This window comes from Nerophis lumbriciformis, linkage group LG39, assembly GCF_033978685.3.
Source record: "Nerophis lumbriciformis linkage group LG39, RoL_Nlum_v2.1, whole genome shotgun sequence".
Classification (NCBI taxonomy): Eukaryota; Metazoa; Chordata; class Actinopteri; order Syngnathiformes; family Syngnathidae; genus Nerophis; species Nerophis lumbriciformis.
The window spans coordinates 15272501-15286970 of NC_084586.2; the positions used below are offsets into that span (position 1 = coordinate 15272501).

General features: G+C 36.7%; 1 protein-coding gene across 1 annotated transcript in view; it reads right to left on the reverse strand.

Moving 5' to 3' along the window:
• The window catches only part of mxra7 (matrix-remodelling associated 7), a 26774-nt gene extending 12528 nt beyond the window's left edge, over nucleotides 1–14246 (reverse strand). Inside the window, exons 1-3 of the mRNA XM_061932100.1 lie at nucleotides 13589–14246; nucleotides 5256–5502; nucleotides 4970–5072 (exon numbers count right to left, since the gene is read on the reverse strand). Coding sequence (XP_061788084.1) covers nucleotides 4970–5072; nucleotides 5256–5502; nucleotides 13589–13933 — 695 coding nt within the window. The 5' untranslated portion in view covers nucleotides 13934–14246. The remainder of the gene's footprint in view (nucleotides 1–4969; nucleotides 5073–5255; nucleotides 5503–13588) is intronic.
• Nucleotides 14247–14470: the final 224 nt, after the last annotated feature.

Here is a 14470-nt window from a genome sequence, read left to right on the forward strand (position 1 = left end):
CCTTTTGAATGCAATTACTGAAATAAATCAAGTTTTTCAAAATATTCTAATTTACTGGCTTTTACCTGTATATATATGAAATACTTGACTTGGTGAATTCTAGCTGTAAATATACCCCTCCCTTCTTAACCACGCCCCCAACTATGCCCCGCCCCCAACCACGCCCCCCGCCCCCGCCCCCCACCTCCCAAAATCGGAGGTCTCAAGGTTGGCAAGTATGCTCATAAATAACTGACGAAAAAAACTTTTACATACAATTGTGCTAAAAATAATAAACTAAATTGCTTCTTAATTAAAATCAAACTGTAAATGAAAATAAAGCTTCACCACTTTAGTCATGGCTCACAATAACATTTTTTCAAAGCAAAACCGATAACAAGAACACCATTGGCTAGCTCGGGTTGCCATTCGTGGTTTAACAGAACACATTTGTGTTAGAACCGTCTATATTTTTCCCAACTACTAAGTTTGTGTAGTAAATGTTTTACCAGCCCGAATAAAATGATTGGTGTTTACATCAACACACACGCACACGCACACGCACACGCACACGCACACGCACACGCACACGCACACGCACACGCACACGCACACGCACACGCACACGCACACGCACACACACACACACACTCCAAGAGAAGCAACGAACAATTTGCAGCGGTACTCAGTTGTAATACACTTTCCCACCACTTGTGGCAGTAACGACAACCTCAAAGTAACAGAAGTCCGAAGCGGAAGTCATAGAGAAGATAGTTAAAGGGGCTGTTTGCAACATTTACATAAGTGCCAAGAGGGTGCTGACTTTCCAATGTATTTCACACAGGATATCTCACCCTCTTCCGGCTTCTCGGGCGTAATGACGTAACTACACACATTAGCTTTGGGCGTTGTTAGCTAATGATAGCAATTTGCATAGCTAGAGTTAGCTGTCATTGAATGTTTTGATTGATTGAGACTTTTATTAGTAGATTGCACAGTGAAGTACATATTCCGTACAATTGACCACTAAATGGTCACACCCCAATAAGTTTTTCAACTTGTTTAAGTCGGGGTCCACGTTAATCAATTCATGGTATTTACCAGTACATGTAAGTAGTGTGTAGAACACACATATGTATATTCTATTGTAACTGCAAGTTGTTAGTTGCTTCTCTTGGACTACTTTTGTGTGTGTCTGCACACGCTCTCTGTGCGTGATTTTGAATAATTTTATTACAATGTAAATTAAAATGACAATATATTAAATATAGTATCAGGTAAAAAAAACATTTAGTGGAATTATTTGGTTTTATTTTAACACTGTGTTAAAGATCAACCAATCAAATGATTACAATATTGATTATAATATCCAGACTTTTTGACACAATCCAGACTTTTTGACACTTAGAAAAAATACCATGTTTTTGACACTTAAATTTTTTTTCGACTTTTGAACACTTACAAAAAATCCAGACCTTTTGACACTTGGAAAAAATCCAGACTTTGTACACTTAGAAAAATTCCAGACTTTTTACACATAGAAAAAAATCCAGACTTTTTGACACTTAGAAAAAATCCAGACATTTTTGACACTTAGAAAAAAATCCAGACTTTTTGACACTTAGAAAAAAATCCAGACTTTTTGACACTTAGAAAAAATACCGTGTTTTTGAAACTTAGAAAAATTTCCGACTTTTGAACACTAAAAAAAAATCCAGACTTTTTGACACTTGGAAAAAATCCAGACTTTGTACACTTAGAAAAATTCCAGACTTTTTACACTTAGAAAAAAATCCAGACTTTTTGACACTTAGAAAAAATCCAGACTTTTTGACACTTAGAAAAAATCCAGACTTTTTGACACTTAGAAAAAATACCGTGTTTTTGACACTTAGAAAGATTTCCGACTTTTGAACACTAGAAAAAAATCCAAACATTTTGACACTTAGAAACAATCCAGACTTTTTGACAAATAGAAAAAATCCTGATTTTTTTGACACTTAGAAAAAATCCTGATTTTTTTGACACTTAGAAAAAATCCAGACTTTTTGACACTTAGAAAAAATCCAGACTTTTTGAAACTTAGAAAAAATCCAGACTTTTTGACACATAGAAAAAATCCAGACTTTTTGACACTTAGAAAAAATCCAGACTTTTTGACACTTAGAAAAATTCCAGACTTTTTACACTTAGAAAAAATCCAGATTTTTTGACACTTATAAAAAATCCAGACTTTTTGACACTTAGAAAAAATCCAGACTTTTTGACACTTAGAAAAAATACTGTGTTTTTGACACTTAGAAAAAATACCGTGTTTTTGAAACTTAGAAAAATGTACGACTTTTGAACACTAGAAAAAAATCCAGATTTTTTGACAGTTAGAAAAAATCAGATTTTTCGACACAGAAAAAAATCAGATTTTTCGACACAGAAAAAAATCAGATTTTTCGACACATAGAAAAAATCCAGACTTTTTGACACTTGGAAAAAATCAGATTTTTCGACAGAAAAAAATCAGATTTTTCGACACAGAAAAAAATCAGATTTTTCGACACAGAAAAAAATCAGATTTTTCGACACATAGAAAAAATCCAGACTTTTTGACACATAGAAAAAATCCAGACTTTTTGACGCTTAGAAAAAATCCTGATTTTTTTGACACTTAGAAAAAATCCAGACTTTTTGACACATAGAAAAAAATCCAGACTTTATGACACTTAGAAAAAATCCAGACTTTTTGACACTTAGAAAAAATCCAGACTTTTTGACACTTAGAAAAAATACCGTGTTTTTGACACTTAGAAAAAATACTGTGTTTTTGACACTTAGAAAAAATACCGTGTTTTTGACACTTAGAAAAATTTACGACTTTTGAACACGAGAAAAAAAATCCAGATTTTTTGACACTTAGAAAAAATCCAGACTTTTTGACACTTAGAAAAAATCCGATTTTTCGACACAGAAAAAATCCAGACTTTGACACAGAAAAAATCCAGACTTTTTGACACTTAGAAAAAATACCGTGTTTTTGACTATTAGAAACATTTATAATTAATAACAAACTAATTCAACAATAGTTTGTTTCAACTACTTTCCCCATTAAGAATATAAAGTGTTTTTTTATCTGATTATTCAATCGATCGTGTTATTCCATACCTACAGGGCTCTCATTATGGCAAACATGTTTTTATATGTTGTATTGTGTTCATAAATATTCATTCCTACTTGGTGGAAATTGGTTTACCACGGTCAAAAAAGAAACCGCGATAAAGGAGGGATTGCCATATGCCGAAGGCCCAATAAAAATGTACACTTGTACATTCCCTATCTTTATGAAACGGTATTAACGCTTCATATATGGTTATGAATATGAGGTACTGATCTTTGTTATAAGTAATATCTTCATACTGTTGAAATTGGATGAAAATATGCCCCGTGGCTCTCTCTATAAATGTGCAAATCAATAAGAATAAATCAGAGTAGATCAATGCTTTATTTTGAAATAATGCTTGGCGAGCGACGCAACAGCAGCGCTCCCTTGTGGCCCAACAGAGGAGCGCAGCCAGAGGATTAAAGCGACACCGGGCTAGGAGACCCAATCAACACCTGAGCTTCTCCTGACGTGCTCACACCTTTAATGTGGTAAAGCAGGGGCCCTAAGCAACATTTTATTTGCAAAAATGTCCACACTTTTTTTTATTTCATGCTTCTTTTTTTTTTTTTTTCAAACAAACTGTAAATTGATATGAGACATTTTTTGTACTAGAACCATACTTGCCAACATTGAGACCTCCGATTTCGTGAGGTGGGGGGCGTGGTTAAGATATACATATATAAGAAATACTTGACTTTCAGTGATTTCTAGCTATATATATATATATATATATATATATATATATATATATAAATAAATAAAATAAATACTTGAATTTCAGTGTTCATTTATTTACACATATACACACACATAACACTCCTCTACTCATTGTTGAGTTAAGGGTTGAATTGTCCATCCTTGTTCTATTCTCTGTCACTATTTCAGAACACACACATTATACAAATATACATTATAAAATCAATAAGAAAACGGGAGCTCTAATTTGGGAGTCTGAATTAGGATCAGAAGTTCCTATATAAACATTGCGTACTCACGTCGCCTTTTTGTATTGATTACTGCAGCTGTGCACTGGATTCATTCACAAATACAAACTACAACTCACAAACACTTTAGAGTTAGGCTCCACCATCGGAATGTGTACTTAAACTTATAAAGATCACATGGATATTATTCAGTGAGTTGATTCACCAAAACTAACCTGTTATACAGGAGGAAAAAGCACACAGGACGTTTCAATTGTTCACAGACTGGTCGCGCTCATCAGAATGACAAGACACTTCCGGTCTGCAGGTGATAGCATTCAATTGGGAAGAAACGCCCTACTGCCCAATGTGAATACTGATAAATGTGGAACGACAGCTCCAAAAACGAATTCAAACCACACAATAAAATAAATAAATCAACACAAAAATGTGACACATTATGGCTGGGTCACATATGCATGTACAGTAGATGGCAGTATTGTCCTGTCACAACATTGCTGTTTACGGCAGATGAACTGCTTTATGGCAGACAAAAACGTGACTGCTGTTGTTGTGTGTTGTTACCGCGCTGGGAGGACGTTAATGAAACTGCCTAACAATAAATCCACATAAGAAACCAATAACTCGCCCTCGATCATTAGCTGTTTATATTGTGGGAAAGCGGACGTGAGAACAGGCTGTCAACACGTCACTCAGGTCCGCATGGAGCTGGAGGGGGCGTGGCCTCCAGCTCCGCCTGAATTTCGGGAGATTTTCGGGAGAAAAATTGTCCCGGGAGGTTTTCGGGAGAGGCGCTGAATTTCGGGAGTCTCCCGGAAAATCCGAGAGGGTTGGCAAGTATGACTAGAACTAATTCAAAATAGGTTTGACACCCCTTGCTTTAGACACTGACCTCTGCTCCTCTTCCAGCTCCTCTTTGGACATCATCATCTCCATGTGGTGGGATCGCGACTTTCCAGGAACGTACTGGAAGGAGTTGTTGAAGTCCGTCTTGTCTGAGAAGAGAGTCCACTCTTATCAGTGATATATATATTGATCAAAATCACATCCATTTATCACCTGGCTAGTTTTCCACAGTACATTAGATGGATTTTAGCATCTTAATTGTATCAAAGAGATACCAGCTTTATGGGTTGGTCCCTAATAAACTGGCAATTGAACGGTTTCTCGGCGCTCACCGTTGACCTCCGGGCTCTCTGCGGCTCCTTCGGTCTGGGGGTCAGAAAAAGCACACTTTAGGAGCTCCTGGTCAGAGAGCCCGATGAAGGAGCGCCGTCCGCGCCCCGACGAGGCTTCGGACGACGAGTCGAAGCTCGTGTGCCTGGAGTCGGGCCTCGGCACGGACAGGGTGGACGCCGACGAAGAGGAGCGCTCGGCGGCCGGGGGCGCCGGCTCCTCGCTGATGGGGCTGAGCGGCGCGTCCTCCTGCGGGAGAATGAGGCGGCCAGAAAAGGAGAGGCGTCACTTTTTTTGCACCGTCGTCGTCACCTCTGATGTCCCTCTGGGGATGATTGACAGCTCACTCCCTGGACTCTCCAGAGCTTGGAGAGCGTTAATTGCTAATTGGTAGTTTTGTCCATCTAAGCCTGTTTGGCAAACGTTTGTTAATATGTGGACAGTACAGTGGACCCTCCATTTACGTGCGACTAAAAAGGGACAAGCGGTAGAAAATGGATGGATGGATGGATGTTTACATTCGAAATGTGCCCGCGTTCATTTTCTGTACCGCCTGCAAGGAAAAAATCAGGGCGCAGCATTTTATTGAGGAGTCACTTGCTGCACATTGCAGTAGTACACACTACTGTAGTGATGTGCGATACCGCTGATTTTCTTTCTGATCCGATACCAATAATAATAATAATAATAATAATAGATTTTATTTGTAAAAAGCACTTTACAGTGAGTAAACAACCTCAAAGTGCAACAGTGTATTAAAAAAATAAAATAAAAAGATAATAAAAATTAAAAAAAATAAAAACTAGAACAGCCTAATAGCTAGAACTAGTATGCATGTATCTAAAAAAAAGGCTTTTTTTTAGCCTTTTTTTTAAAAGCATCCACAGTCTGTGGTGCCCTCAGGTGGTCAGGGAGAGCGTTCCACAGACTGGGTAGCTTTGTCCTCGGAGGTTAGCCTGTCCGGAGCGGAGGTGTCGCGTGGAGGATTTGGGGGTGAGTACTTCTTTGAGGTAGAGGTGGGGCATTTCCATAAGGCACTTACCGTATTTTCCGCACTATTAGCCGCACCTAAAAACCACAAATTTACTCAAAAGCTGACAGTGCGGCTTTTAACCCGGTGCGCTTTATATATGGATTAATATTACGATTCATTTTCATAAAGTTTCGATCTCGCAACTTCGGTAAACAGCCGCCATCTTTTTTCCCGGTAGAACAGGAAGCGCTTCTTCTTCTACGCAAGCAACCGCCAAGGTAAGCACCCGCCCCCATAGAACAGGAAACGCTTCTTCTTCTACTGTAAGCAACCACCCGCCCGCGTAGAAGAAGAAAAAGCGCGCGGATATCACCGTACGTTTCATTTCCTTTGTGTGTTTACATCTGTAAAGACCACAAAATGGCTCCTACTAAGCGTCAGGGATCCGGTTCATGAAAAGACGCAATCTCTCCATCCGCACACGGATTACTATTTCACAGCAACTGATATTCCTGTGAACCGCACTGTGGATACAACGGGAGCACGTACGGTGAATATTCGCACCACAGGGAATGAGAAGTCATCCTTCACTGTGGTTCTAGCTTGCCATGCTAATGGCCAGAAACTTCCACCCATGGTGATATTCAAAAGGAAGACCTTGCCAAAAGAGACCTTTCCAGCCGGCGTCATCATAAAAGCTAACTCGAAGGGATGGATGAAGAAAAGATGAGCGAGTGGTTAAGGTAAGTTTAAGTTTACGTGAAAAGGCCGGGTGGCTTTTTTCACGCAGCTCTGTCCATGTTGATATACGTATGTTTGTGATTGCACATTTGCGTACATTTTGGGAGTGAACAGAGTTGTTAGAACGCTGGTTTTTAATATATTATTAAAGTTTGACTGACCTATCTGACTGTTTTTTTGACATTCCTTTAGCGCAGTTAGATGCGGCTTACAACACCGGGCGGCTTATAGGTGGACAAAGTTTTGAAATATGCCGTTCATTGAAGGCGCGGCTTTTAACCCAGGGCGCCTTATGGTGCGGAAAATACGGTACTACCAAGTAAAAGCCAGGCTGGTGTCGGCAATACCGATCCGATACTCTGTGCAAACAAAACCGCTGTCAGTAACTACAGTTCGGCGCTACACCTGTAAGTGCAAGTTAAAACTCTACTATGCAAAGCCATTTATCAACAACACCCAGAAACGCCAGCCGGCTTCGCTGGGCCCGAGCTCATCTAAGATGGACTGATGCAAAGTGGAAAAGGGATTCTGTGGTCTGACGGGTACACATTTCAGTCCAACTTTCACATTATCTTAATCCATCCATCCATTTTCTACCGCTTGTCCCTTTTTGGGGTCGCGGGGGGTGCTGGAGCCTATCTCAGCTTATCCGATTGTATTAATGATTAATTATATATCCAGTATTCTAAAATAATATGTACACATACAGTACAGGCCACACCTTTTCATTTCAACGTGTTTTTTTATATTTTCATGACTATTTACATTGTGGATTGTCACTGAAGGCATCAAAACTATGACACCTGTGAAGTGAAAACCATTTCAGGTGACTACCTGGCATCTAGTGAGGGGCATTTTGTACTCCCTCGTCCCAGGAAGAATGCTTTGCGGAAATCTTTTCATTCATAGATCTGTATCGCTCTGGAATAACCTGCCTCGAATTCTCACCGGCATTGAAAGTAAACAGGTTTTTAAAAAGGAAAGTAATATTTTATCTGAGTCTGTAAATTAGTTTGCTTATTGATGATTTATGTTTGGTTTTGTATTGTGTAGTTATATTTATATGGTAATTATTATTCTGTGACTGTAAATTGTTTGCTTGTTTTCTTATTGATGCTTTTATTTGTTTCTGTATTTGTGTAGTTAGAATGATATGTTTTTACTTGTAATTGTATTGAGTTTGTGGACCCCAGGAAGACTAGTGGGTTGTTGTGGCAACCAGCTAATGGGGATCCTTAATAAAAAATAAAATAAAATCAAACCTCTTGAAGTTCATTGAGAGAATGCCAAGAGTGTGCAAAGGGGTAATCAGAGCAAAGGGTGGCTATTTTGAAGAAACTAGAATATAAAACATGTTTTCAGTTATTTCACCTTTTTTTGTCAAGTACATAACTCCACATGTGTTCATTCATAGTTTTGATGCCTTCAGTGACAATCTACAATGTAAATAGTCATGAAAAGAAAGAAAACGCATTGATTGAGGAGAAGTTGTGTCCAAATTTTTGGCATGTACTGTACCTGACGTGTCTGCTAAAACTTTAAAAGTTGTGTATTTTTAAATAATAACACATCTACCTAAAAACAACAACAGTATAAATGTAAGAAAAAAGGGCAAAAAATCGGAATGTAATGAGAAAAAGATACAATTTTGAAATAATAATTAATAATAATATACTTAGTCACCTATAATGGTAGGCAACCGACCAAACACCCCGGATGCCCTCGTTCTCATTTCGCTTCTTTGGACTCAATTTTACCCACTTTCCACCAATATGTGCAACACACAGTTAAATAAATATCTGTTTTTGAGCATTTAAATTTTTATTTTTTTTAATTCACTTGTAAGTATTTGGCCCATGGTGGAAATGGTTTAGACATCCCTGACCTAAGATTTTAGAAGTTCTCCAAATAAAAACAAAATATAACTAAAATATAAACAAAGTTAGCTAATTAATTAAAAAATACAATATTTCTAACCTCTGAATTCAACTGAAAAATGACAGCTGCCATAATAAACTGTTAACTAAACATTAATATTTTCGCACAGGCAGAATTTTTGACACATTGTTATGCAGTTAAACAACCGTATTATTTTATTCTTTCTATTCTTACATAGGAAAAAACAACCGTAAAAAAGTAAGAAAAAAAGAACAAAAAAGAAGAACAATTATTAATAACAATATACTTAATCACCTATATTAAAAAGCTGAAATCTGTTTTCAGCATTTTTTTAATAAATAAATATCAATATGGCCTCCACATACCAAACACCCCTCATGCCCTCATTCTCATTTCGCTTCTTTGGACTCAATTTTACCCACTTTCCACCAATATGTGCAACACAAAGTTAAATAAATATCTGTTTTTGAGCATTTAAAAATATATATATATATTTTTTAAATATCCCAATGGTTCCCCCATACTTCACTTGTAAGTATTTGGCCCATGGTGGAAATGGTTTAGACATCCCTGACCTAAGATATTAGAAGTTCTCCAAATAAAAACTAAATATAACTAAAATATAAACAAAGTTAGCTAATTAATTAAAAAATACAACAATATTAACTTCTGAATTCAACTGAAAAATTACAGCTGCCATAATAAACTGTTAAATATGTAACTAAACATTAATATTTTCGCACAGGCAGAATTTTTGACACATTGTTATGCAGTTAAACAACCGTATTATTTTTTTCTTTCTATTCTTACATGGGGAAAAAACAACCGTAAAAATGTAAGAAAAAAAGAACAAAAGAAGAGAACAATTATTAATAATAATATACTTAATCACCTATATTAAAAAGCTGAAACAATATCTGTTTTCAGCATTTTTTTAATAAATAAATATCAATATGGCCTACACATACCAAACACCCCTCATGCCCTCATTCTCATTTCGCTTCTTTGGACTCAATTTTACCCACTTTCCACCAATATGTGCAACACAAAGTTAAATAAATATCTGTTTTTGAGCATTTAAAAAAAAATATATATTTTTTTTTAAATATCCCAATGGTTCCCCCATACTTCACTTGTAAGTATTTGGCCCATGGTGGAAATGGTTTAGACATCCCTGACCTAAGATATTAGAAGTTCTCCAAATAAAAACTAAATATAACTAAAATATAAACAAAGTTAGCTAATTAATTCAAAAATACAACAATATTAACTTCTGAATTCAACTGAAAAATTACAGCTGCCATAATAAACTGTTAAATATGTAACTAAACATTAATATTTTCGCACAGGCAGAATTTTTGACACATTGTTATGCAGTTAAACAACCGTATTATTTTTTTCTTTCTATTCTTACATGGGAAAAAACAACCATAAAAAAGTAAGAAAAAAAGAACAAAAAAGGAGAACAATTATTAATAATAATATACTTAATCACCTATATTAAAAAGCTGAAACAATATCTGTTATCAACATTTTTTTAATAAATAAATATCAATATGGCCTCCACATACCAAACACCCCTCATGCCCTCATTCTCATTTCGCTTCTTTGGACTCAATTTTACCCACTTTCCACCAATATGTGCAACACAAAGTTAAATAAATATCTGTTTTTGAGCATTTAAAAAAATAAAAATATTTTTTTTAAATATCCCAATGGTTCCCCCATACTTCACTTGTAAGTATTTGGCCCATGGTGGAAATGGTTTAGACATCCCTGACCTAAGATATTAGAAGTTCTCCAAATAAAAACTAAATATAACTAAAATATAAACAAAGTTAGCTAATTAATTCAAAAATACAACAATATTAACTTCTGAATTCAACTGAAAAATTACAGCTGCCATAATAAACTGTTAAATATGTAACTAAACATTAATATTTTCGCACAGGCAGAATTTTTGACACATTGTTATGCAGTTGAACAACCGTATTATTTTTTTCTTTCTATTCTTACATGGGAAAAAACAACCGTAAAAATGTAAGAAAAAAAGAACAAAAAAGGAGAACAATTATTAATAATAATATACTTAATCACCTATATTAAAAAGCTGAAACAATATCTGTTTTCAGCATTTTTTTAATAAATAAATATCAATATGGCCTACACATACCAAACACCCCTCATGCCCTCATTCTCATTTCGCTTCTTTGGACTCAATTTTACCCACTTTCCACCAATATGTGCAACACAAAGTTAAATAAATATCTGTTTTTGAGCATTTAAAAAAATATATATATATTTTTTTAAATATCCCAATGGTTCCCCCATACTTCACTTGTAAGTATTTGGCCCATGGTGGAAATGGTTTAGACATCCCTGACCTAAGATATTAGAAGTTCTCCAAATAAAAACTAAATATAACTAAAATATAAACAAAGTTAGCTAATTAATTCAAAAATACAACAATATTAACTTCTGAATTCAACTGAAAAATTACAGCTGCCATAATAAACTGTTAAATATGTAACTAAACATTAATATTTTCGCACAGGCAGAATTTTTGACACATTGTTATGCAGTTGAACAACCGTATTATTTTTTTCTTTCTATTCTTACATGGGAAAAAACAACCGTAAAAATGTAAGAAAAAAAGAACAAAAAAGGAGAACAATTATTAATAATAATATACTTAATCACCTATATTAAAAAGCTGAAACAATATCTGTTTTTAGCATTTTTTTATAAATGAAAAAATATCAATATGGCCTCCGCATACTTTGACATTTCAGTATGCGACCATTGGTGGGAAACATTTGGACACTGCCGAACTTAAGTATCAAAAGTATTGATATTTTGATTTGAGGATCGATATTGGAGCATAAAGATCTGGTATCGGCGGTAACGATATTTTAGTATCGATCCACACATCACTACTGCTCAGTTGTTCGTGTGTACCTTTTTTTCATGTGTTTGTTCGCCTTTTGACAAGTTCTGTCCATTTTCCTAACTCAATATGAGACCTAAAAACTTGTGGAAAGAAAAAGGGGATCACTGTGTAGTTAAAAATAAACTGACTATTTGCCATGAGAATTTTTTTGGAAGAATTGACAGCAGTTAGGATTGGGATGAGAACCGACTTTCCCAGAAAATATGCCAGAGCAGACCTATTCCACAGCGGCAGAACCAATCAAATGTGTAAATCGAGGTTCCACTTCAGCTGCTTGAATATAAACCGCAGACATTGTGCAGTAGTGTCCTTTCACTGACCATTTAAGAGCTTTCTTATGTCCTCTGACAGGACAAGCGGGAGACAAGAAGGTAAACAGCTTAAGGCGGTGACATCATCCAGCAGAGCTTACCACTTGAGGTGGGCGATACTGCAAATTTTGGACACCAACTAAATACAGGGACAGCAACGGCAATATCAATAGATTTTTTAATATGGATATAAATAAAATAGCCATACCATTACAAGAATCCTGATAAACATCTTGAACCTTATTTAAATTTGTAATTATCTCACAATGTGAACCATAACTTACTTAAATGTTTATTTAAGAGAACTTTATCCATTGTTTGCTCGTTTAATAATTATTTACGTACTTGTTTCATTTGTCTAGTTATTTAATCACTATTGTGTTAGTGATTGAGCAAGAACAAATGTGTTGAAAATTGCTATGAGGGTTAGATAAGCTCTGCTTCCTTTTATCCCTTTTCTGATATGCTGTAATGAGAAACATTTTTATTATTGTGCGAATTTTCAAAATAAAATTACACCATAACCATTTAAAAAGATCATTGAATGATTTCCTAAATTTTGCCTTTAATTTGCTAATCATAATCAATCAGAATTAAGTATTTTGGCCAGACAACATTTTTTTTTAAATAAATACGATTAATTAGGGATGTCCGATAATGGCTTTTTTTGCCGATATTGTTCAACTCTTAATTACCGATACCGATATCAACCGATACCGATATATACAGTCGTGGAATTAACACATTATTATGCCTAATTTGGACAACCAGGTATGGTGAAGATAAGGTCCTTTTTTAAAAAAATTACAAAATAAAAAAAGATAAATAAATTAAAAACATTTTCTTGAATAAAAAAAAAAAGTAAAACAATATAAAAAGTTACATAGAAACTAGTAATTAATGAAAATGAGTAAAATTAACTGTTAAAGGTTAGTACTATTAATGGACCAGCAGCACGCACAATCATGTGTCCTTACGGACTGTATTGATATATATTGATATATAATGTAGGAACCAGAATATTAATTACAGAAAGAAACAACCCTTTTGTGTGAATGAGGGAGGTTTTTTGGGTTGGTGCACTAATTGTAAGTGTACCTTGTGTTTTTTATGTAAATTTAATTAAAAAAAAACAACAACAAAAACGATACCGATAATTTCCAATATTACATTTTTAAGCATTTATCGGCCGATATAATCGGACATCTCTAAATATTTGCTTACTCCCTTTTTATTACATAACACCGGGCCTTACTTTGTTTACACTATTGACTTCGTCCGTGTTCCCAGAGTTTTAAGCTACACGTTTGAACAACACTACTAAAAAACAGCTATTTGTGAGAATAAACAAAATAAAGTATCGATCCCCCACGACAGCGGTATCGACAATATCGATGTTTGAATCGGCGTACCCGGCCAAAAGAATAAACAAACAAACAAACTAAGATGGCGGACACTCACTGACTGCACACACTTCACCACGTCCCAGTGGTCGTGGGAGCTGCCGCTCAGCTCGCACCAGTCGTCCGCCGCCTTCTTGCCCTTCTTCGTGTCCGGTACATGGCCGTTCTGCTTGGCCGCTGGCTCGCCTCCCGCCGCGTCCGGTCCCGGGTGACTCCGGGCGTCGAGAGGGTCCTGAGGCGGAGGAGGAGGAGGCGGCGGCGAGGAGGAGCCGTTCAGCAGCGACGTCGCGACCACCAGTGCGAGCAAGGTGAAGATGACAGCTGATAAAATGAAAGTTGGATCCATAGTTAAGATTTTTTTTTTTTTTTTTTTTTTATCTGGCCCGAGTAAATGCACCGACATCCATAGCGACGCTTTGAGGATAATCTACAAACCGGAGTGAACGAGCAGCGTTTATTGGATAAAGCTAGTCTGGGTATGTCGTCACTTCCGGTTGACCGCCGCGTCCCCCCTCCCTCCCCCCGTATTAGTCTCCTGAGCGCTGAGGTGGATCAGGCGCGGCGGCAACGTGCTCGGCTCATCAACCGCGGCGTTAATCCAGCACCGTGCGGCAGATGGACGCTCGGTGACGGGACCCGTGTTGACACACGAGCAGGGTTCTTACACGTCAATCATCTCTTGCTATGTCCGAGGTGACAACCTCCGGGTTACAAAGCGGCACCGGACGACCACTTTAACTTCTGCCACTCTAGGTCCTAAAGCCCACCCTGTTATAACCGCATTATATTTAAAATTAAGAAACTATTAACCATACTTGCCAACCCTCACGAATTTTCCGGGAGACTCCCGAAATTCGGCGCCTCTCCCGAAAACCTCCCGATTTTCAGCCGGAGCTGGAAGCCACGCCCCCTCCAGCTCCATGCGGACCTGAGTGAGGAC